The following is a 25,671-nucleotide window of genomic DNA, read 5'->3' as shown; positions in this document are numbered from 1 at the left end:
GATATCTAATTTGCTCACTATAGGAACAATTATTTATATTACCATATTTACCATTGGCACTACCAACATTTGTGAAATTCCTCTTTTGCCCACTCACCAAATCCCTACACCCGTTCCCTTCTCCTCATATCCAAAATCATCTCCCACATCCTAACCTAGATCTAAACCCCTATTACCACCCTCCCCCATGCCACCCCTCCAAACTGTGCGCACACCCATCTTGTCGAGTTCCAAGCACCCCTGTTGTTGATCCGGCCTGCATACTTCAACCCACACTTTGATCCAGCCCACCTGACCCTGGTGTCGATCCATGCACCCACCCACCCACCCACCCCACCCTGTCCTTGATCTATTTTGTTGCAAGTGATGTTGTTTTTGAATTTGTGTTGTTGTTGGATTTGGGATGGTGACCGGGATGGGCAAATCTACATTGTTTTTGGTACTGGGGATGAGTTAACAACGGAAATATGATTTTGATGTTGCATAATATACAACGAAATTGTTTTTCCATTAAACATAAAGGGGGTGAAATAAATAAAGCAACATAAATGCTTCTATGCAACAAAATTGTATTTTTGTTGTTTTATGTTTTTCAATCCATGTGTGCAATGCAATACGATTCTGTTGTAATATTTCCATTGAAAAGATATTTTCAGAATTTTATTTTTAAAAAATCTCCCTGAGTCTGCCTATAGCCTATCAAAGGCTTTTATTTTGCCTCGACCTGACCTTTTTAAAAGTCTAGCCTGACCTGATAACCTTTTCACATTAAATCTTTAATATTCTGGAGTAGGAGGAACGTAATAATAAAGTTAAAGGAAAATGAAACATTAACAGGAATAAGAAAGTCAATAAAAATAATAAAAAATATAAAGAGACACATTATTCACACCTAAATTGTAATTAAAGTCTTACTTGATTATAGGAATAGAAGTTATGGAACTGTAATATGTAATCAAAGTCTGCTAGTTTCAAAAATAAAATTAATTGTACCCAAAAAATAATATATATATATATATATATATATATATGCTGGTTTATCAGACTTATAAGGCTTTTTAATAAACCTAAACCTGATTTATTTAATTTAATAGACTTTTAAAAAAACTTAAGTCTAACATTTTAATTAAATAAATCAGTTAAAGTCAGAATTTATGTAGGTCAGATCATAGACTCCTCTGTTGTCACCCCTAGACAATAACAAAGTGGGCCGCGGTAATAGAGCAATAAGCTCGGGAAAAATAAAAAAGAACAATCCAAAAGAAAAACAAAATCACAACGTCAGAAGCTCCCCTCTCTCGGCGGAGGCGACGGCGGCCGTGCACGGCGGTGGTTCACCTTCTACACTCCTCTCATCTCGTAAGTCTTTCGGATCTATCGACGCGTAGAGAAACTCCCCTCCTCGCTCTTCATGGTGCTTCGCTTCACTTTATTTATTTATCTATCGCATATTAGGTTTCGAGCTCTTAAACCTAGTGGAATTGACAAAGTATCGATTTAGGGTTCCTGTATGGTCAGTGTTATGTTATATGTAATGTATTCGCATGCCGAATAAAATTATTGCATTCTGATTCCAAGTGCAGTAAGACAAAGAACTGTTTTTCTATCATTTGTGAGTCTCAATTGCTTTGTTCAGTTCAGAAATGGTGATTATTTATTGACTTTTTTACCCCTTTAGTTGTGGTTGTGGGTGTGCTTTGTTGGGTGGTTTGTACTTTGTAGACTGTAGTTGTAGTTGATAGGGTTTTACTAGGGCGTGAGAGTGAGATTGTAGGAGGTTTTGGCATCTTACTCTTGCAGTGTGTAGGTTGCAAAATCTCATTTCTGGAAGAGTGAATAGTGTTGCACTGAATTTGTGAATATTCTTTCCCTTGTTCCTCCTAATTTTCCTCCCCTCATATCTTTAGTTGCATGCCGGATTTTGTCATTCTCTCTTGTATGTTGAAGTTCCCAGTGGTAATGGTGGTAATGCCTGACGTTGAGCTATGTTAAGTGCCATGATCCTGGTCCAAACAGCTAATGGTTTTGAAGTACCGATAATCGGAATGCTTCTTTTAATTAATTAATATTTTACAGCAGGTTGATGTGTTAATCTTGGTGAAACGTTCTTGTCCAGAAATCTTCTTTGTTATGGAATATGGATTTCTTTTGCGGATCCTTGTTGGGGTTGCTTAGAGGCTATAGGAGATTACGAGGGAATTTTAGAGTTAAATGGTTTGTCTATAGACATGGTTGACAATAGAACATTATGGTGTCATTTGATTCATATAGCCAATTTCATCTAGTAGGAAAAGAGGCTTAATTGTTGTTGTTGTTGAAGCAGGGCATAAGTAAAGAACCATCTGTTTATTGAAATGATTGATCTGGCTGGTAAATGTCTGCTGGGTTGTTCTTTGGAGGCAATTCACTAAATGCTACCATCTTATTAAGGGCAAGTCCGATTTACAACTTTACATCTGTTGGCAATTGGTCTAATAAGTTACATGATTCTCCAGATTCATCATTCACGTAACTGTTAGGAAATTGAATTTACTGTCCTTCACTAGTATTAAATGTAATTAAATATTGAACCAATATAAATATATTGCTTGCTGAGTACTTCTTCATGAGGAGAGTTAAGGAACTGACTTACAATGTAGATAGGAAGAGATATATCCGGTCTAGTCAATTTGATATAATTCATTGGTTCTCTCTTTGCCCATCTTGTTCTCAATTTGGTATTGGATGATTTTATTGGTTACTCTTTGGTTTACTATGCTAATGAGAGTTTCAAGGGAGTTGCCATTTAATTTATGCATAGGGATAAAGAAACTTTGCCGTATCCCCTATTATTATTATTATTTCTGTCTTGTAGTTTTACTTTCTCTCCTTTTTGTGTAATATTTTTTTTAAAATAAATGAAAACCCAATGAAACAGATGGATAAATGTATGATGATGATTGTCTTTCCTTCATGATTGATTTATTTGATTTTGATTATGCATTTTTGATTCAATCTATACATCAAGTCCGGTCTTTAATTGATATCCCATTTGGGTAAATTATAGGAAACTCTCCAGGATATGTGAAACTTGTCAAAAGCAGTATGAGCAACAACATATTTGATGGACAGTTGTTAGCCGAGAAGTTGTTGAAACTTAACAATTCACAACAAAGCATTGAATGTATCCATCACTAGTCCCTCTTTTCTTTATTGTTTATGTTTTTAATGACATTCTTCTGTTTGGTTTTTTCTGCATTATCAGGTTTCCTATAGTACCAATAGACCGTTTATGTCTATAAACTTTCTATGGCATGATTTGTTCATTACATGAAATGCAATTACAACACTTAACTGTGGCTTTTATGGATTTAGAAAAATAGATGTAAAGAAATATGACCTATATCATCTTGATGTAATATCAGTTTTTGCTTGAGTTGAAATGTTGCCTATGTAGAGTTAACATTCATTTTTGAATGAGTAAGATATGTGTAAAATTTTGGCAGACAATGGACGTGATGTTACTATGCTACAGTTTTGACTTACAGTACCTAATATATTTTTTTGCATAGCAAAAATCTGATATTATTAATAATTAATCAGTCCTAGGTGTACTGAAGTATAACGAAATATACACAGGCAGAACTCTGCCAGCCCCACCTACATAAGATATAACCACAATAAGTGGATACCCATACAGCAAAAGAAAACCCCTATGACATTTTGTCCTTTAAGCTAGTAGACCATTGATTAAAATGTGTATGGAAGTCTTTCTCCATGCAGTTGATCCAAGACCAAGTGTGAAACAAAGCTTTGTCCATGACTTTTTCAGTGCTAAAATTCTGGTTGTGAAACACCAAGGCATTTCTATGCTTCCAAATAGTCATGGATAGAGCTATCCAGAAAGCTTCCCATCGCTTGTCTACATTGCTTTTCCCACTCCATTGAGAGAATTGCAGAAAATGACTTTTGGGTTCAATAGAGAAAGGACCCACCCTATTAACCCATCTCATACTCTCCCACCAAAGATGTCTAGTTTTCCTGCAAGAGTACATGATATGGCCAGCAGTTTCCTCTTCCTGTTCACAAAGAGGGCAGTACCACATGTCTCCTCCTTAGATTATCCCTAGTAGGTAGTCTGTTCTTGAATAATCTCCAAGAGAAAACACTTGCTCTTGGGGGGATTTTCAGTCTCCAAATAATCTTGGAAGTGCTGTCTTCCATAATAGAATTGCCCTCATATGTGCTTAGTCACTCAGATAACTGTTGCACCAATTGGTAAATTGAGAGATGAGGGTTAGAGAGAGAAACAGAGACAGAGACAGAGATGGAGAGAGAAACAGAGAACGAGAGGGAGAGAGAGATCGAGAGAGACACAGAGACAGAGAGAGAGTCAAAGAGAAAGGGAGTGAAAGAAGAAGAGAGGGAGTCTGTGCGAGAGAGAGGCCGTTCGAGTGCCAGAGACCTGAAAAGGAACCAATATGGAAGGGTTCGATACAGATTGAGTAAGGAGAGTAGGGGGAGAAGATGTCAAGTCATGGTTGAAAGAAATTTCACCAGAGAAGATGACAATCACAGAGTCATTGATAATAAACACCAGGAGGATCCTTGGATTGAAGTGGGAGGTAGGAGGAAGGCTTGGCGACAGACAAAAACTGAACAAGGAGCTGGTTCACGTAGACAGAGAGAAATTTATGTATACCCGACAAGCGGAAAACACAGACCCCAATCATGGAGGAGTAAAAAGGACATAACTTCCTTTTATTTCTCTCATTTCCCAGATTCCGTTAGTGAGTCATATCTCTAGAAGTTATTCCAGGAATGGGAAAATGTATGGGAGGTTTTCGTACCTAAGTCAAAGAACAAACAAGGCCACAAATACGGCTTTGTTCGTTTTAAAGGCGTAGAGGAAGAAGGTAGATTGGAGAGACAACTCGACAATAACATATACATAGAAGGTATGAAGATGTTTGTTAACAAACCAAAGTTCCAAAGAGGAGGAAAAAGAGACATCCAGAACCCGGCGGGAGACGGTAACGGAGTTAGGAAGAAACTCATGATCCCCATGGAACCCAATCAACCGAGACCCAACAGTATGCCATCCACCAGCCTGAAATCCTACGCGGAAGTTGTTAAGTGCAATCCGGCGATGAAAGAGAAGGAGATTGTGGTGCCTTTGTTGGGGAAGAATAGTTTAGAACCTCCTGCTGCATCTGTAACTCTTCACACTTCAAAGGAGAACAATAAATGGCTGGACCAAGCTTGGGTGGGTCGTATAAAAAACAGAGGTATGTTTGAGAGGGTGGTGGAAGAGGTTCAGGAGGTGGTCGGAGAGGAGGTCAAGGTATCCTACTGGGGGGACGACATGATTATCCTTTATGACATGGATGAAGTCAAAGCAGGAAAGATCAATCTCAGAGAACAAACTAATGGAGAGACACCCTTATACTCAATCCAGAAATGGATGCCGGCGATGAAGCCCGAATTCCGCTTAATATGGATTCACATATGGGGTGTTCCCTTGGAGGTATGGGATGCGGAACAATTTGCGATTTTGTTATCGACATATGGAGAACTTATCGAGCTCGATGAGGAGACGGCAGATCGTTCGAGACTCGACGTCGCGCGGGTACTGTTGCGTACGAAGGAGAAGCCATTCTTCTCCAAATCGATGGTGGTTACGGTGAATGGTACAGAGCATCAGCTGGTTTTGAAGGAGGACATGCCTCGTCTTAAAGGAAAATGGCAACGGCGACCGGAAACGGAGATTCTTCCGCCATCGCCGTTCACAACGGCGGTGGAGGACTCCGACGACGTCATGACAGCTTCTACTCCCGACGGAGCTTCGTCCAACTGCTTCAGGGACAGACGCCGTCGACGGTGGACCAGGGCCATCAACCTTTGGCGCACGGAGTCTGAAGCTCACTCTGAAGATGACGTGTCGCTTCATCGTTCGGAGGTGCCTTCTGCTGTGGGTCTGTTGCCTCTCCCCGCGCGACACGTGGACTACAACAGTCCCCTCCATAGCCCTTTGCATGGACATGGAATGCTGGAACGTAGGGACTCCTCCCTTGGCCAACAGCAGATGCTACTTGAGGAAAAAGCGGGTGAAGGTCCCAATGAAGTTGACTCTGGTAAAGGGGCTGACCTTTGGGTCTTACAGCATGATCCAAAGGATATTAACCCAGTGTCATACCCTCTGGTCAAACCAAATTCAAATCTCTCAAATAAAGAGACATTTGAATTAAACAACCCCGTTCAGAAAAAGGAAAATAATGAGGTGTTGCAGGAATTGGGCCTGATTACTAATGGCCCAACATCAAAAGGAGAGGAAACTGTCCTCAACTTAAAAGTCTATTCTAGAAGAAAGGATGGTGTAGGAAGAAATTTTTTGGCCCATATAAACAGCAACTCTGTTTCAAAGGCCAAAAGGGACGACAACAAGCCATATTCCCTGGATCTTGCAGAAAATGACACGATTAATAAGAATGATGACATGGCAGGGGGTGTACAGGTAGCTGAGGTGGATCCAATTCAGCACCAGCACTGTCAGCCTTATTCTCTCCAGCAGTTTCAACAAAGTTCTTTTAGAAAATGAGGAAGATTTCCATCTTGAATTAGCCAGAGAATTGGGCCTATCTTTTGAAGAGCATATACACAGTTCTGTAAAAAATGAAGATTGATAAGGTTGCTAGTGAACATACAACAGATTTAACAGCTGTGTTGGGAAAGGATAATATTGACTCATGAATATTTTATCCTTTAATTCTAGAGGGTTGGGTAGTGGTGTCAAGTGGTCAGCCATCAGAAAACTGACCTTGACCAACAATCTTGATATTCTATGTATCCAAGAAACAAAAATGGAAGCCATTGATAGGAGGATATGTCAGTATTTATGGGATGACTGTAATGTTGCTTCGGAATGTGCCCCTTCAATTAATGCTGGTGGTGGCCTCCTTTGCATCTGGAATAATGATTCTTTTTCAGTTGATAGAAAGGTAGTGGGGGCAGGATTTATTTTGTTGGAAGGAATGTGGACCAAAGACAATAAGAGGGTCTCCATAATCAATGTGTATGCTCCCTGTGACATCCATAGGAAGAGGCAGCAATGGGATGAAATTTTGCATCTGAAGACATCCTCTCAAGAAGGTCTATGGTGTGTAGTAGGTGACTTCAACTCTATAAGGCACCAAGATGAGAGAGTAAGTGCAGCTCAGTTTGTGGGTCCTGACCCCAGCATCTCTGAATTCAATTCTTGGATTTCAGAGATGGCTTTAGAGGAGGTTAGGTCCATTGGAAGGAAATTCACTTGGTTTAGACCCAATGGCAGTGCTATGAGCAGATTGGACAGGTTCCTCTTGTCTGATGAGTGGTTACTGCAATGGCCAGATTCAACTCAGTTTGTGCTTGATAGGGATTATTCTGATCACTGCCCTATCCTCTGGAAGTCAAAGATCATTGATTGGGGGCCAAAACCTTTTAAGGTTATGGATTGGTGGTTGAAGGACAAGGGGTTCCAGCATCTAGTGGAGCAGAAATGGGGCAATTATCACCCTCCTGGATGGGGAGGCTTTGTCCTGAATCACAAAATAAATCTCCTTAAACAGAGTATAAAGAGTTGGAGTATGTCAAATGGGGAAGCTAATGCTAGAAAAGTCCAGAATATTAAAAAGGAGCTGAATGATTTGGAGACTGGCCTAATTGATAGAGTTCCATCTCAAGAGGAAGTGATCCTTAAGAAATCCCTTCAAGGTCAATTGTGGGATGCAACTTATACTTATGAATCTATGCTGAGACAAAAGGCTAGAGTAAAGTGGTTAAAAGAAGGGGACAACAACTCTACCTATTTTCATAGATTGATCAACCATAGAAGAAGAAAAAATGCCATTCAAGGTATCTCCATAGATGGTGTGTGGGTACATGAACCCTGCACTGTTAAAAATGCAGCTATCCTTTATTTCAAGGACAAATTCTCAGAGGAAGTACCTAGTAGACCAACCCGGGATGGTGTCCAGTTCTCTACTCTTGATTCAACAGATAAAGAAAGCCTTGTGACTAGATTTTCTGAAGTGGAGATCAAATCAGCAGTTTGGGATTGTGGGGGGGACAAAAGCCCTGGTCCGGATGGGCTAAATTTCAACTTCATTAAGCATTTTTGGGAGATTTTGAAACCAGACTTCATCAGGTTTATGGATGAATTCTACATCAATGGTTCCTTCCCCAAAGGAACTAATGCTTCATTCATAGCCCTCATCCCAAAGCTTAATGACCCTCAATCTTTTAATGATTATATACCCATCTCCCTCATAGGGTGCGTCTATAAAATCGTGGCTAAAGTTCTGGCCAAGAGGCTGGCCCTTGTACTACCTCATCTTATAGATGAAAGACAGACAGCTTTCATGAAAGGAAGACACATTCTGCATGGTGTCTTGATTGCTAATGAGGTTATAGCTGAGGCTAAGGCTAGAAATAAACCTTGCATGGCTTTCAAAGCAGATTTTGAAAAGGCGTATGATTCGGTTTCTTGGGGTTTTCTCGACTACATGCTCATGAGGATGGGCTTTTGTGATAGGTGGAGGAAATGGATTAATGGTTGTTTGTCTATTGCAACCATATCCATTTTAATTAATGGAAGTCCTTCTAAGGAATTTGCTCCTAAGAGAGGTCTAAGGCAAGGTGATCCCCTTGCACCCCTTCTCTTCAATATTGTAGTGGAAGGCCTCACAGGTTTGATGAGATCAGCTGTGTCCAAGAATCTTTTCAGCAGCTATCAAGTTGGAAATTTAAAAGAGGAAGTGAACATCCTCCAATATGCTGATGATACCCTGTTTTTTGGAGATGCCACTCAGCACAATGTTAGAACTTTAAAATGCATTCTGAGGTGCTTTGAAAAGGTTTCTGGCCTCAAGATAAATTACTCTAAAAGCCATCTTGGCTGTCTGGGCAAAACTGGAAGTTGGTGCAGGGCTGCAGCTCAATTCCTTAACTGTAGTCACATGGATTTTCCTTTTTCTTATCTCGGAATTCCAATAGGGGTGTCCTCGAAGAGCTGGAGTGTGTGGCAGCCTATTATAAGGAAGTCTGAAGACAAACTTGCAAAACGGAAGCAAAGAAGCCTATCTATGGGGGGCAGAATCACTCTCATTAACTCAGTTTTAGCTGCCTTACCTATCTATCTTCTATCTTTTTTCAAGATTCCCAAAAAAGTGGTGCACAAGATTGTCTCCATTCAGAGAAAATTTCTTTGGGGAGGTCAGCAAGATTTCTTGGGTGAAGTGGGGTACAGTTTGCCTCCCCAAGAACAAAGGGGGCCTAGGGATCAAAGATTTACCCATCTTTAATGAGGCTTTACTTGGCAAATGGGGGTGGGAGCTGGCCAATAACCACAACCAGCCCTGGGCTAGAATTTTAATCTCCAAATATGGTGGGTGGAAAGAGCTGATCACTGGTGGAAAGAGTAAATTCCACTCTCAATGGTGGCAAGACTTAAAGGGTATCTTCCAGCAGCAGCACACCAACTGTTTTGTTGATAACCTCAAGTGGAGGGTGGGATGTGGCACCAAAATCAGTTTCTGGAAGGACAAATGGCTGGGGGATAATTATAATCTTCAAACAAAATATCCTACTCTATTTTTAATAAGCAATCAGCAGACCTCTTCAAGTTAGGCAATGGAAGCTAACATGGAGAAGGAACTTTTTTGACCATGAAATTGACATGGTAGCTGATTTTCTAGCTGACATCGAGTCAGGCAACATCAATCACTCCAGCAGGGATTTCCTTTGTTGGAAGCCTGATCCTAATGGCCTATATTCCACAAGGTCTGCATACAAAGTGTTGCAGGAGGCTCATGATAATGCTAATGAGGACAGGGTTCTTAAGATCATGTGGAGTCTGAAAATTCCCCCAAGAGCTAGTGCTTTTTCATGGAGATTATTCAAGAACAGGCTCCCTACTAGGGATAATCTCAGAAGGAGGCAAGTGACATTGCATACATATAGCTGTCCTTAATGTGACCTTGAAGAGGAATCTGTCAATCATCTTTTATTCAACTGTTCCAAGACTAGGAGTCTCTGGTGGGAGCCTATGAGATGGGTTAATAGAGTGGGTCCTTTCCCCACTGACCCAAAGAATCACTTTCTGCAATTCTCTCAGTGGAATAGACCAAGCTGCACAGCCAAGAGATGGGAATTTCTCTGGATAGCTCTGTCATTGTCCATTTGGCATCACAGAAATGGCATGATTTTCAATAATCAGCCTTTCAATCCAGAAAAGGTCATGGATGAGGCATTATTCCACACCTGGTCCTGGCTTAAGTGTGTGGAGAAGGGTTTCCAATCGCATTTTAATTTCTGGTCAACTAATCTGAAGGAGGCTTTTTCTTAAAGGGGATGGGTTTGCTTTGTATTATGTCCTATCTACCGATTCTCCCTAGTGGGGTTTAGGCTTTTTATGCCTTGTATTCATAACTGTATTTTCAGTACACCTAGTACTGAATTTCATATATAATATATTTGACTTTTGCTGTGCAAAAAAAAAAGAATTGCCCTCATCTTTGAGGAGGTTGTAGGCTGACTTTGTGGAGTAATGACCAACAGGATCATCCCCCCATATGAGAGAGTCCCGATTTGAAGATTGGATCTGAACAGCCTCAATGTCAGCCATGAATGTTGCCACCATATCAATTTCATGGTCAAAGAAGTGTCTCCTCCATTGAATCTTCCACTCCCATCTACCACCAATTAAGAGGCCCATTGAGTTGATAGTATGATTCTGTTGAGTGCTCACTTGATATAGGGTTGGGTACTTATCTTGAAGACTTAAATCATCCTCCCTCCATTTGTCTTTCCAGAACTTAATTCTGGACCCATCGCCCACCTTCCACTTCAAGTTATTGAAGATGCAATTTCTATGATGATGTTGTTGGAAAACATATCTTAAATCCTTCCACCAAGGAGAAAAGTCAGCTCTATTTCTGCCATAGCATAATGCATTCCATCCTCCATATTTGGACATTAATATTCTGGCCGAAAGCTGATCTTGATTATTTGCCAATTCCCAACCCCATTTACCAAGCAAGGCCTCGTTAAACTTGGATAAGTCTTTAATCCCAAGTCCCCCTTTGTTCTTGGGAAGGCATATAGTATCCCAATTTATCCAAGCAATCTTGGCTACCTCAGAACCTCCTCCCCAAAGAAAGTTTCTCTGAATTGAGACTAACTTATTGACCACTTTTTTAGGGACTCTAAAGAAGGACAGCAGATAAATGGGAAGAGCTGTTAATACAGAATTAATGAGTGTTATCCTTCCTCCCATGGAAAGACATTTCTGCTTCCATTTACTAAGTTTGGACTCAAACTTGCTAATGATAGGCTGCCACACATTCCAGCTTCTAGATGTTGTCCCCACTGGAATTCCAAGGTAGGAAAAGGGGATATCCAGCTGACCACAGTGGAGAAAAAGTGCTGCCTCCCTGCACCAAGACTCTGATTTCCCCATGCACCCAAATTGGCTTTTGGCATAATTAATTTTGAGACCAGACACCATCTCAAAGATTCTAAGGACAGATTTGAGGACTCTAATATTATCCGTAGTTGCAGATCCAAAAAACAGCGTATCATCTGCATATTGCAGAATATTAATCTCCTCCTTTTGACTCCCCACTTGATAACTGTGAAACAAGTTCTTAGAAATTGCTGTCCTCATCAACCCAGTGAAGCCTTCAGCTACTATGTTAAAAAGGAAAGGGGCAAGGGGATCACCCTGCCTTAACCCTCTCTGCGGTACAAACTCCGAAGTGGGGATGCCATTAATTAGAATGGATATGGTTGCACTAGACAAACATCCATATATCCATTGTCTCCATTTTTCACAAAAACCCATCCTCATCATCATATAATTTAAAAAACCCCAAGAGACCGAATCATATGCTTTTTCAAAATTCACTTTGAAGATCAAACAAGGATTCTTTTTAGATTTGGCTTCAGCTATAACCTCATTAGCAATCATCACCCCATGGAGGATATGCCTTCCTTTCAAGATAGCTGTTTGCCTTTCATCTATTAGATGAGGTAAGACACGAGCCAGCCTAGTAGCCAAGATTTTGGACACTATTTTATAGGCACACCCTATAAGAGAGATGGGCCTATAATCATTAAGAGTCTGAGGGTTAGTGGTCTTGGATATGAGGGCTATGAATGAGGCATTGCTTCCTTTGGGGAATCTGCCATTGATGTAGAATTCATCCAGGAACCTAGTAAAATCAGGTTTTAGAGTCTCCCAAAACTGCTTTATAAAATTGAAATTAAAGCCATCAGGACCAGGGCTTTTATCTCCTCCACAAGCCCACACTGCTGATTTAATTTCTCCTTCAGGGAATCTAGCAATAAGGCATTCCTTGTCTCCTTGGCCAAGGGAAGAGAAGTGTACTCCATCCAGAGTTGGCCTATTTGGATTCTGTTCTGAGAATCTATGTTTGAAGTGGTTTAAAACTGCAGACTTAACTCTGTTAGGCTCTTGGACCCATTCACCTGCAATAAGCAGACCTTGAATAGCATTAACCCTCTTTCTGTGATTGATCAATCTGTGGAAATAAGCAGAGTTTCTATCCCCTTCTCTTATCCACTTCACTCTTGATTTTTGCCTCAGCATGGATTCATAAGCAAGTGCTGCAGTCCAAAGCTGTTCCTGCAGAGATTTCTTAAGCTCCACCTCAGCTTGAGATAAAATTGAAGCATTGCCACCAGCCTCCAAAGCATTCAGCTCCTTTTTTAAATTCTGAATTTTAGAAGCAGTAATAACACCATTTTGTGAGCTCCACTGCCTTATACAACCTTTAATGAACTTCAGTTTCATCTTTAAGGCATAACCACCCCACCCACTAGGGTGATAATTGCCCCATCTGTGAGACACCATCTTCTGAAAATCTTTGTCCTTCAGCCACCAGTCCATTATCTTAAAAGGTCTAGGCCCCCAATCAATGGTTCTAGACCTTAAAAGAATGGGGCAATGATCAGAAAAATCTCTATCAAGCACAAATTGTGTAGAATCTGGCCATTGGGACAGCCATTCATCAGATAGGAGAAACCTGTCCAATCTACTCATGACAGTTCCATTAGGTCTATACCATGTGAAATTCCTTCCAACAGACCTAACTTCCTCTAAGGCCATATCAGAAATCCAAGAATTAAATTCAGAGGTGCTAGTGAAGTTCCCCACTGACTGAGATGAGCTGATCCTCTCATGCTGGTGTCTTATAGAGTTAAAATCACCCACTACACACCAAGGGCCATCTTGAAGAGAAGATCTAAGAAGTTTAATCTCATCCCACTGCTCTCTCTTTCCCTGCAAATCACAGGGAGCATAGACATTAGTGATACAGACCCTTTTGTTTTCTTTCATCCACGTTCCTTCCAGCAAAATATATCCTCTATCCACTACCCTTCTATCCACCACAAAAGAGTCATTATCCCATATACACAGAAGTCCTCCAGCTGCACTAATAGAAGGGACAAACTCCCAAGATACATTATCATCCCCCCACAAATATTGATAGAAAGTTTTGTCTATGGACTCCTTTTTAGTTTCCTGTATGCAGAGTATGTCAACATTGTTGGCCAAGGTTAGCTTCCTAATGGCTGACCTCTTGATGCCATTGCCCAGCCCTCTAGAATTGAAGGACAATATATTCATGGTTCAATCTGCTTCATTCCCATCAGACCTGCTAGTTCATTGTAACAGCTACTAATGTTGTCTTCATTCATCACTTTTTCCTTACTGTTATTAGTCTTAGTATAAGACACCCCCAAGTCTCTAGCAATTGCCATGTGAAGGGCTTCCTCATTGTCAGAACTAAAACCACTACTAGTGGCATGGCTGTGGGATGGGTATTGCTGCTTAGGAGTCAGCCCCACTGGGTCTGAGATGTTGAAATCCCTCCCCTCCCGGGCCTCCTTATTTTGGTTGTTCGATTTGCATGGAAGGGTAGGGCTAAGCTGAGGTTGAGCCAGAATTGTGTCCAGAGTGGCTATGGCTGGTTCGGGTTGGGCATCAGTCTCTCAATGGGTTGCTGGTATATCCCCAGGGTCCGAAATAGTTATCTCCCCCTCTTTTCTGGTGGCACCTGATGTGGGTTGTAAAATTTTTTGGGCCTTGTATTTTCCTTTACCACCCTCCTTTCTTCTAGCATAGACTTGAACATTTTCTGCTGCACCTCCTTTTGGGAACGGGCCCTTATAAGCTCTTGTTATGATTATGTCAAAAATGCCCCCATACCCTTAACCCTTGTATTTACTTGTTTACAGAAGTGCCGTGAGAAATATTTCCTAAATGATTGATTTTTAATTTATTGTTGGGAAGCTGGTATTTTGGGTCTTAAGTAACTCTCTCTGTCTCTGATCAGATCATAGGAGGGATTGTTGCATCATATATTATTCAGTTGTTTCAGCATCCTTGCTTGTGTTCATAGGTGACGGAACATTGCAGCAGCTATTGAAGCATTCTTTATTGAGGCTTCAACTGGAAGCCTTTCTGTGATAATATTTGGCAAAGATTTTCTATATATGATGGTACTGTTTGTTTCATTTGAAATAAAAACAGGTGAAGTCTTTTGCACCTCTGACTTTTTTTTAACCCTTATTAAGTACTACCTATAGTCCTTTATATAAGAAACAAATGGGTGCATTTTTTTGTTCCTAATTATAAGAAACAGAGACCCATTTTCAAATGTATTAATTATTAATTTCCTTTTATACCCTTAGTTTATTGTGAAATCTATTAATGAAACATCCATTCATTTCCCATGCCAGTGGATGCATTCATTGATCTATTAATTGCTTAAGCCATTGGTGGAAAAAAATTATTCCTTGAATTACGAGTAGTGTCATTAAATATAACTACCATTTAATTCTATGGGTGTTTCTGAAATAAATTAAAATTTATGACATTATTAATTAAAATGAACTAACTTAACTATTTTCATTGGTCTTGATGAATTATTTGTTTTATTTATTGGACCGGAGGTAGTATTAAGCAAGATAATTTCTAACAAGAAACAAAGAAGTAGAGACTGAAGAAGCAATGTAATGAAGAAAAATTTGCAAGTACAGACAATGACAGTATTTGTCAACTGAAACTGAAGTAAAGGGTGGGGTGGGGGGAACGGGATGAAAAAATTCTGAAACTGAGGAAGAGATGAGTATGAAACAAGAGGATAGTGAGTGCCATAAAACAACTAAAGCAACAAAACAAAGGAAACCAACAAATGATCCATCTTGTCTCTTTGCATATCCCTAAGAGACCTCCCCCATTAAGAGACAGTGAGTACAGAGAATGAGAATCCAGACAACTTGTTTAGAAATTTGTTTGAGATGTATGTTGCTACCTGTCTGTACCAGAAATTATCAATAGGCTAGTTACATTTTAACCTGTTGGCAAATGATAATAGCATTTTGCTCAATTATCTTCACTAGCTGAATAATTTTTTAAAAAAGTAATATTTGTTTTAATTACTTTTTTCAGCTTAAAAATATATATAGTCAGTTAACTTGGTTAGATTTGATTGTGATTTCAATCTTATTTCTTTCATACCATTCCCCCTTCCTCTTTTTAGTTCTCTATTAGTGAGATTGGTATTGCTATCTGTATTTCTTAAGCAATCATTCAGCACTGTCCCATTGGTGTATTTCTCACCGGAAGAGAGCTAAAGAAATAGTTGAAACTTGGGATAAATTGTTCAATGCTTCCCAGAAAGAGCAGCGTATCTCTTTTCTATACTTGGCTAATGACATCTTGCAAAATAGTAGGCGAAAGGGCAGTGAGTTTGTCAATGAATTCTGGAAAGTTCTCCCAGCAGCTCTCAGGCATGTTTATGAAAGTGGTGATGAAAATGGAAGGAAAGCAGTGACCAGACTAGTAAGTCTCATTTCCAGTTTCTACAAATTCTGTGAATTAATTGTATTACAATCACAGAATAATTATTGTCTTAAACTTCATACTATGTTTATATTGTAATGGCGTTGAATAGTGGGTGCCTGGCTTGGGTGATATCTTATTGTCCCTTTCTCTTTTTCTCGACATTTCCCCTTTTATTAGAATGAGTACACATAACTGAATGGATATAGCTCTGAAAGTTAAAACGTTCCCGGTTGAAGTATCTACTTCTCTATATTGTGCTGCAGTTTTTTATTCATTGTTGTTATTGGTATAGATTTCTCCTGCAATCACAATGTTTCCATTTCCGTTGACATCAATTTATCTAGCGATTCATGTATTGTATCAGTGCTTCCTACATTGTCATACATAGTAATGAAAGTGTCTTGTTCAGTCATGTCAGGGGTTTTTGTGTGTGTATTCTTAATCTTTGAATCAATTTTAGTGTAATATATGCAATCTTTATATGCTACTCCAGAGAAAAATGATGTATTAGAAAATCCACTTTTGTGGTGAGTGAGATGAGGCTAAACTGCGCGGTTCCTTTTGTAGAGATCCATTTTGGTCAGCTAAGTTACTAATATATCTAGAATACCTTAGTCTCGGTGTCTAGATATCAGGATGTATATCCCTATGTACTAGTACCTCTGGTACTTTTGATCATTGATATATATATATATATATATATATATATATATATATATATATATATATATATATATAATATTTAGTTTTGCTGATAAAAAAAAAAAAACCATTATTCTCTGAGGTTTTTTTTTTTTCAATCTTGTGTCATTTGCCTTATCAATTAGTATTTTTCTAACCTGATCTTTCATTCTTTTTCTTTCCTTTTGGGTTGAATCTTTTTTGGGGTTGGTGTGTGTTGGGTTGAATTTTGAATAGGTTGACATATGGGAAGAGAGGAAGGTTTTTGGTTCACGAGGTCAAGGTCTTAAGGATGACGTAATGGGCAAGAATCCCCTTCCATCTGCAAGCAATGGAAAGAGTTCAAATTCTATCAAGACAGTGAAGAGGGATGCCCACTCAGTGAGAATAGTAAGCAAGTTGTGGTCACTGTCTGATGTTTGATCTGTTGCCTATTTGATGTTTTGATGTGTCTGATTTTTAGATGTGTCAATACTTGGTCATCTTCATTGCAGAAACTGGCTGTTGGGTGTTTGCCAGAGAAAATACTAACAGCATTTCAGCCTGTTCTTGATGAACATCTTAATGAGAAAGATGCTTTAAACAACTGCAGTGCTGCTGTGCGCGAAGTGGGTAAAGTTGTGGAAGATGTTGAAAATACATTGGCTCATGGTAAGAGGATTGCTAGAGGGACTTGATCATTTCTTCCTGCTACTCTCGCTTGACTGAAGCAAACATTTTTATGTCATGGATGGAAAATATTTAAATTATTTAGCATCAATTATATGATGATGAATCCTTTTTTTTTTCTCTCTTTCTAGGTGTAACTTCTGCAGGTCTAATTGTAGATGGTTTTGGAGGGATGGTTATTATGACTGAAACACTAATTTTAAAATGTAAAAGAGGAGTACTAGAAACACACTCTCTAACGCATACCTTCAAACACACTGTCTAATTGGCTAAAATTTATTTAAAATTACAAAATCAGGAGGGAGAAACATTAAATATTATGTGGGACCCACCATATTGTCATTTTCAATAAATTCCAACCAATAAGAGAGAGTGTGCTCAAAAGAGTGTGTTCCTAGCATTTCTCAATGTAAAAATATTATGCAATGGTCAGAAAATTTGAATTCTTATGTCATACTTGGTTGTGACCGAAATAAGTGGGATTAATAGAGAATCAAACAAATAAAAAATAATAGGTCTTATAGGTTATCCGTTTGTATATTTGGTATGGTCAAGAATGGAATGACTTTTCCCTTTTATCACCAAATTTGGTGGTGGCATTGACGGTGGTAGAGGTTAGTGGCTATAGTAGCAATGTTGATGGTGGTGGCTCGGGCATGTGTTGATGACAGTGGAAGTGGGGATGGGTATTATGTTATTTTTAAAAGCCTACAACATGATGTGTACTTCTAATTAAGTCAATCCTTGATGGAATGTTTGAATTATGTCAATTTAAAAACCTTTGAACATGAGGTATATTGGTAATTGAATCGATCCTCAATGGAGTAGCCCTAGTCTAGGGTGTTTACCATTACCATAGTAGTTAATAAAATTACTTTTAATTTATTCTCTTTTATATTCCCGTCACACTTGGGATGTGTTTGGGAGTTGAGTTTTGGGAGGGAAAGGGAGGAGAGAAAATATTTTATTTTTTTAGATCAGAGATGTTTGTATAAATAAAAAAGATCTACACATTAAGTTAATGCTTGTTTAGAAACTGATATTATTGATTTCATAAGAGAAAATACAATTGGCTCTAATGAATCTCTGAGCACTAACAGATATTTATAGAGCAGAGATTCTAACTAACTATGTAACTAACTGACAGTTGTAAACAGCTATACTAACTAACTAGAGGTTACAGAGTAGCTTAGAATTAATCCATGATGAAAGTAAAGACGAATTCCAGCACTGAAGCCGAATATAGAAGTTTAGCTGCTGCTACAGTTGATATCCTCTGGATTCAGACTCTCCTTCAGGAACTTGCTGTTCCTGTGCTTTGTGACAATTCAAGTGCAGTGCAGCTAGCTCATAACCCAATTCTACATGCTAGAACCAAACACATGGAGTTGGATGTGTTTTTTGTAAGAGAAAGGGTCCTCACCAAGCAGCTAGATCCCTGGGACAGACCAGTGGGTAGATCTACTTACCAAGCCCTTGTCTTCTACTAGGTTTACCTATTTGAGTTCCAAACTCAATGTAGTAGAGCTACCTTTGGTTTCTCAGCTCCATTGAGTTTGCCGCGCCGGGGGGGGGGGGGGGTGTAAGTGTATATGAGTAACTAACTCTGGTTAGTTTTTATAACTGTAGTCAATTGACAGTTAGCTCTAGTTAGTTTTCAGTTACAACTGAATCTCAGCAATATAAATACTGCTCTTGTAAGAGATCTCAGTGGCTTTGTATTTTCTCCTACATCAATAATAGAAATCCCTCTTCTCTGCTTTTCTCCTATCTTCTCTACACCAAGTATACACAGAATTAGGCACTTTATTATTACAATTAGAAGCAGAAACAATGTTTATACAGGGGGGAACAGCAGCTGAGTAGAGCTTGAGACTAGGAAATTTATACAAGTCATTAGGTCCAACATCAATCCTGAGATTTGACAAAACAACAGTTAGCATGAAACTCAAAGAAGACATGATTATCATGAGCAAATTTGCTTACACTTTGAAGTTTTTAGTGATTTGAGGAACGTGAAGCATATGCTTAAGATCAAGACTAATATTAGGATTATAAGGAGAAGGGAAACTAGAATGACCAGATGCTGAAATTTTCAGACCTTGTCCGTTAGCAATAAAAAATTGGTCAGGACCCTCAAAAGGTGAGTTTTGCTGAATATTCTGAGAATTGTTGGTCACATGAAATGAAGCTCCAGAATCTGGAAACCAAGAGGATTAAGAAGTAGCATCAGAATTGGCTACCATAGCTTCAGGAGGTCGATTTCCAGAATTCTGAGTCCTGAGTTATTGTTTTGCTGCTGTGAATTCCAGTTAGAACTAGATGAGTTGTTCCAATTCTGATTTTGCTGCTGAGAGTGCCAATTGGAGCTAGAGGAGTTGTTCCAATTCTGATTCTGGTTGAGATCAGTTCGAATGATTATCATGGCCATTGTTGCTATTGTTGGAGGCCTGATACTGAGGATTGAATCAGTTGTAACATGTGAGAGCATTGTGATTGTACTTAAAACACACTTGACATTGGACCGAGCTTCGACCACCGCGGCCACCACTACGACCACCACTACGACCACCACCACGCTTGTAGCCACCTCCACCTTGATTATTACGACCACCAGAAACCCTAGAATCAGAGGAATACTGGTTTGCATATGTCATATTGGTATTAGAGGAAGAATTAGAGCCAGAATCATCATCAGTTATGGATTGCGAAGAGTTTCCATGATTAAGATTCACATGTTTTTTGAAGACACAGTTCTTGCGCAAGGATTAAACCTTCAGCTTCTTCAATGGAGATATGTGGAAGACAACTCTCTATGAGAACAATAACAAAATCGAAATCCCTGGGAAGACCTTCAAGAATGGTGTCCATGTGCTCACAATAGGTTGCAGCATCACCAACTGAAACAAGACATCAACAATCATCTTGATCTTGCCGAGATATTCCAACACTAATTGATTTTCGAGATAGGTATGACGAAGTTCAGATTGAAGTTGCCTCGCCTTCGTCTGAGTCTGATGATGAAAATAGGCATGGATTTTGTCCCAAACTTGATACGAGTGCAGCGATCCAAGAACTCGAGTAAGCATTGAGCTCGAGAGAGTAGACCGGAGCCAAACAAGAAAAAATTTGTTCTGCTTCTACCATAGCGAGAATTGAGGATTGAGGTGATCTAGATCGTGATCAGCGTCAAAAAGATATCGCGGAGGGATTTGAGGACTAGTGACAAAATTGTTGAATCCAAGCATAGTGATCGTGGGCTGAATTTGCTGTTTCCACATCAAAATTATTTTATCGTTGAGCTTTTTGGTGATTTGTTTTGAGAAATTCGTCATAGGAAGTGACGTAGAAGAAACATCTTGATTCATCGGTACAGAGGTGACTGAAGTTGGAGTTCTGGTTGCTGGAATCGTCTCACCACCGGTTGTGGAAGCCTTGAAAAAAATCAGAAAGCTCTAGATACCATGTTGAGAAACTGATATTATTGATTTCATAAGAAAAATACAATTGGCTCAAATGAATCTTTGAGCACTAACAGATATTTATAGAGCAGAGATTCTAACTATGTAACTAACTGACAACTGTACGCAGCTGTACTAACTAACTAGAAGTTAACTCTAACTAGTAGAGTTAACTTATGGAGTATACACTCACAATGCTGATCTATCATTTCATTTCTTTTTATTATTTTAAAAAATTAAATTAGAGAATTTTTATTAAAAATAACAAAATTACTGTCCATTCTCTTTCCCTCCAAAATCTAATTATCTCATTACCAAAAAAAAATCTAATTCTCAAGCATACTTTTAGTGGACAAAATTTAGCCTCGAGGTATGCCTAATATGAATAAAGTGATAGGATCCATTGTCAACACATAGTTGCTTCATAGTACGACACTGAAGAGAGCTGTAAAATTGCGGGGCTTACTTGTGCATTCATTAAGATGGACCAAATTTTCTACTGTAAATTGTGTCTATTGACCAAACATTGATCTTAAATTCTTTTGTGTTTTTGCCTATATTTCTTGTATCAGTCTTCTCCTCATGTAGCCTGTGCCTTTTGGACATCCATCAGTGGTGGCCAAGAGTTATTCTTTTTTAAGGATTACAAGTATGGATACCTTGCGAGTGTTGGATTATGAATATGGATTTTCTCATGAGTGTATTGTCATAATTGCCATAGAACAGATACAGATTGTGTTGGTATATTGTATTTACCTGATTTTTAGGGCATTTGAAGACTTTCATGGCCAATTCTACATGCTGACTCTTCTGTACTTCAAGCTTTGCAGTATAGCTTTTGCATATTTCTATTGCAATAATGAAGTGATACTTTATTAAATTTGGTTATTTGGACAATTGGTTGGATATCACATCAGGAAACCAGTTGGAATCTACTTTGGTGAATGACTTACAGGAGCAGGAAAAAAAGCTTAAACAATATATGGAGCAACTTGAAAATGGGGAGGCTGCAAGGGCTTCATTGCTTTCTCAGCTTAAACATGCACTTCAGGAACAAGTACAGTTGTTTCTACAAGTATGCTTATGTTAAAAAAAGAAAAACTAAAACTGATAACTGCTTACTAATCTAAAATCTAAATCTTTTTCAGGAATCAAGGCAAGAGCTTGTTCACACCCAGTTGCTAGTAAGATCAACCTTTCTTTAATCTGTGTCTTTGCCCATTCTCCGTGTCTTTAACACTATTGGTTTTTCCTAATTTTAATAATTTCGAGTGTTTGTTGCCACTTAATAACATCCACTTTGAGTATTCTTCAGATTTCCATCTTGTTTGATCAGTATATTACACTGATTAAGAAACAGGTGAACTTTTGTTTAATTTTCAACAGAAGATATCTTGTCAATAGATTTCATTGATATGGTCAAATTGGTCGCTAAAATAACATAAAACAATTAATATATAATTTGATCTGTAAAAATGGCAACTCGTGCTGATTTGGTTCTTGAAAGTTTTCATCTTTGATTTACAACTTGACAACTTGGCAGGGTAAACTTTGTTAAGTGATAGATACAGCCAGATGTTTAAAAAGTGTATTATTGTGTTATTCCTGTGTGCAAGAGATGATGAAAAATGCATATACTTATGTGTGCCTATTGAACCAATCTATCTAAATTCTACTCTTGATATAAATACATGGCAGAATACCCTATTTGGTCCCTGAAAGTGTATGTCGCCTTCAATTTAGCCCCTGAATATTAGTAAATTAAAAGAAGTCCCTGAAAGTAGCTTCATCTTTCACATTTGTCCTTCATTTCAGATAGGTCCGTGCATGTTATCATTAAATGCAATTTGGTCCCTGTATATTATAATTAAAATGCAATTTAGTCTAGATATCCAAGGACTGAATTGCATTTTAATGATAACATGCAAAGACCTATCTGAAACAAAAGACGAATGTGAAAGTTAAAGTTATTTTCAGGGATTTTTTAAAATTTTTTTATTAACACTTGGACCAAATTGAAGGCGGCATACACTTTCAGGGACCCAACAAGGTATTCTGCCCAAATACATTAACAAACTTATTATCAGTTTGACACTTTTGAGGACCAGTCCGTATATAAATGTGCCCTTTCAGGGACTAAAGCAACACAAGTTGCTACTTTTAGAGACCAAATTGTAAAATAACTGAGACAGAAAATGTGTCTTAATCAATTTGAATATTTTCCTATGAGCTTATTATTATTTGAGTAAGTGGCTCATGAAGTTAGTTTTGGCTTCCTAGTTCCTTTGTAAAAAAAAATAAAAATGAAGGACCACATTTGTTTGGGCTATAAACTTTTGTTTTTAAACCTTTGATCAACTAGTCTTCCTTTTTGCATATATTTTATCTCCCACAATTGTTTGAGGTCTTTGTTCTGCTAGTTTTGAAACTTTTCTTGTTCAATTATTGTTTAGTCTTTATTTCTGAAATATATGATTATATTGCCTACAATACATTCAATGAGATGGCCACTTCATGAATGTTTAATATACGTCTGACATACGGATTATTAGTGTTTCCTTATTTCAAAAGACAAGCATGTTATTCCATTTCTATTATTGAATTAAATTCCAGTAATGTGGTTTGTGAAGAGTTAAAGGAAGCAACATACACCCAAATTGGCACTCAACGTATTTTACTTCTTTCCAAGAAAGCAGTTTTAGTTTGAAACCATTGTTTAAGAACCTATTTTTCACTGTTTGTAGATAAATCAATAAAAAAATAATAATAGTAGCTGGTTCTTTAACACCTGATAAGGAGCTGCTTAAATTTTCACTTCACATGCAACATAACTTCCAAGTATTCAGTGCATTGCACAAAGGACTAAAACCAAAAATAGGATATTTTCTATAGAGACCAAATTGTTATTTAAGCCATTATTAATTCGTAAGAATCTGTATCTAAAATTTAAAAGAAGTTAATAACGACATGTCATTCTCTAAGATAGAGCACACTAGGAGATTAAATTCCTCTCAAAAGGGTGTATTTTAGTTTATGAGTTTATATGTGATATCTCCCCAGATTTTGCGTATATTGGATGATTAAATGCGTAAAGTTTTGCATCTGTTTCAACTGATTCCACATGTATTTGATTTATACAAATTGATGGTTTTAATGTTGTGAAGGTTGCACGAGGCCAGATCGAAAAAGTTGTTGGTATCAGGAAGCAGCTTAACCAAGCAGCAGAAGCCACAGATCCATCTCAGCCTACTTCTGTTCAATCTTCTGTATCATATGCTCCTTTCCAAACTACTGAAGATGATAACAAGAAGGCAGCAGCAGCTGCCGTTGCTGCTAAGCTTGCTGCCTCTGCATCCTCTGCCCAGATGCTTACATCCGTTCTTTCTTCTCTTGTTGCGGAAGAAGCTGCCTCCTTGAATGGTAGCTTAAATTCTACAGGATTTTCATCAGTATTACCTATTTTCAACCCAGAGAAAAGACCCAAACTTGAAAAACCAACGCCTGCTCATGATGTTAGCAATTATGATATGGCCAACTCTCCCTTTTATGCCACTATGCAACAGCCACCAGTGCCTAATGTACCACTTACACTGCCAGTTGGCATGCAAACCGTATCTCAAGCCAATCAATTACAAGTTGCATTTGCTTCACCTCCCCCTCCCCTGCCTCATTCTTCGGCATATCAACAATCAAACCAATATGTCCAATCAACTGGTTTGATGGCTGGGGGAATTCCTTATGGATACGGGTCAAATAGCCTGCCACCTCCACCTCCACCTCCTTTGCCTCCACACGTGACAATAGGTTTATCAATGCCTGGCCCTCAACCAGCGCAGCAGCAACAGCAGTCTCCACCGGGATTTTACAGGCCACCTGGCATAGGGTTTTATGGGCAAAGCCACCTATCAACACCACCACCAGTACCTAGGCAGTGAGCATTATTTCAAGATCATCAGCCAACATTGTTGCAAAACCTTGTAGCATGTTCCTCTGGGAAATTGCTGTGAAAGCTGAGGATTTTCCAGCAGGCTGTGTAATAATGTAAATTGTTATAGAATTAGATGTGACCAGAATTCATCTGTAGCCTTGTACAACCCTGCCCTTTTTTTTTTGCCTACTGCCTAAAGTCTGAGTGGTAGGTTTTGACATCATAATGATACTTGAGATCTACTTCAGCAGTGTCAACTGTTAAAAGAAAGCACCTCGTTGGCCCTTAAATAATTCTGAAACATCACGGAGCCTTTGTTATGGTGCATGTGGACATCTTGTTTCTATGAAGCTGCCTGTGGGGATAAACATTAGCAGATGGTGTTATTCCCCTCTTGATGAATTTTCAGAGCTTCACCTTGCTCACAATCTGGGAGGTTGAATGTTAATGTAGATTAATACCAATTGACAAAATATTGATATTTTTTACCTGCTAGTGTCTGGATAGTGTGTTAGGATCTTTATTCATGCAAGAGAAATGCAATGTAATACACTCTTTTAATATTCTCTGCATGATACCCTCTGTCTTATTAGGTGAAATTCATGTGAATCTCACTAAATATGTTAGTCAATTTTCCATTTGGTGGATCCCATTTCTAAACTCGTGAGACTCATGAATTTCAACTAATAGAATAGAATGTGTTAAAAAGAGAATGTTAGATAGTGTGCTTGTAGTCCTCTTTTTTATACAGAGGCTTTTGAGGTTTTCTTTTGACGGAAAAACACTTAACCTCCGGGACATAACATCTGTTAGTTCTTTTAAATAAACGTGATCATAGTTCGGATCACAATTGTTACAGATAAAATTATGCGTTACAACTTACAATATGGAAGTTTCCGTGAAGTGACTGTTGATTGAGAACCTTACAAAGTGTTGTATGGATCACAACCCTAACTGGAAATGTCACATGTAAGTTTTGATCAAGATTGAAGTTGAAAAATAAATAAATAAGGATTTGATTCTAAAATAAGGGAAGTGTA

General features: G+C 38.6%; 1 protein-coding gene across 4 annotated transcripts; it reads left to right on the top strand.

The window, feature by feature from the left end:
- The first annotated feature begins 1,180 nt into the window (after positions 1-1,180).
- Positions 1,181-25,119, top strand: LOC100800067 (regulation of nuclear pre-mRNA domain-containing protein 1A). Of its 4 annotated transcripts, none has more exons than XM_041012504.1 (9): positions 1,216-1,359; positions 2,324-2,431; positions 3,047-3,163; positions 15,642-15,889; positions 16,811-16,963; positions 17,068-17,224; positions 21,621-21,760; positions 21,852-21,887; positions 23,868-25,119. In XM_041012504.1, exons 3-9 carry the CDS (start codon positions 3,085-3,087, stop codon positions 24,636-24,638), a joined length of 1,584 nt encoding a protein of 527 aa, XP_040868438.1. In that variant the 5' UTR covers positions 1,216-1,359; positions 2,324-2,431; positions 3,047-3,084; the 3' UTR covers positions 24,639-25,119. The 4 variants fall into 4 exon arrangements, with proteins under 4 accessions (XP_006604284.1, XP_040868438.1, XP_040868439.1 ...); XM_041012505.1 differs by having other exon boundaries at positions 1,223-1,414; XM_006604221.4 differs by lacking the exon at positions 2,324-2,431 and having other exon boundaries at positions 1,181-1,359.
- Positions 25,120-25,671: the final 552 nt, after the last annotated feature.

Source organism: Glycine max, chromosome 19 (genome assembly GCF_000004515.6).
Source record: "Glycine max cultivar Williams 82 chromosome 19, Glycine_max_v4.0, whole genome shotgun sequence".
Taxonomy (NCBI): Eukaryota; Viridiplantae; Streptophyta; class Magnoliopsida; order Fabales; family Fabaceae; genus Glycine; species Glycine max.
This window is presented reverse-complemented; position numbering and strand designations above follow the sequence as displayed.

Coding starts and splice junctions, on each gene's coding strand:
- LOC100800067 (XM_006604221.4), top strand. CDS start 3,085: ATGAGCAACAACATATTTGATGGACAGTTGTTAGCCGAGAAGTTGTTG. Junction 3,164..15,641: donor TTCACAACAAAGCATTGAAT/GTATCCATCACT, acceptor GCAATCATTCAG/CACTGTCCCATTGGTGTATT. Junction 21,888..23,867: donor TTGTTCACACCCAGTTGCTA/GTAAGATCAACC, acceptor AATGTTGTGAAG/GTTGCACGAGGCCAGATCGA.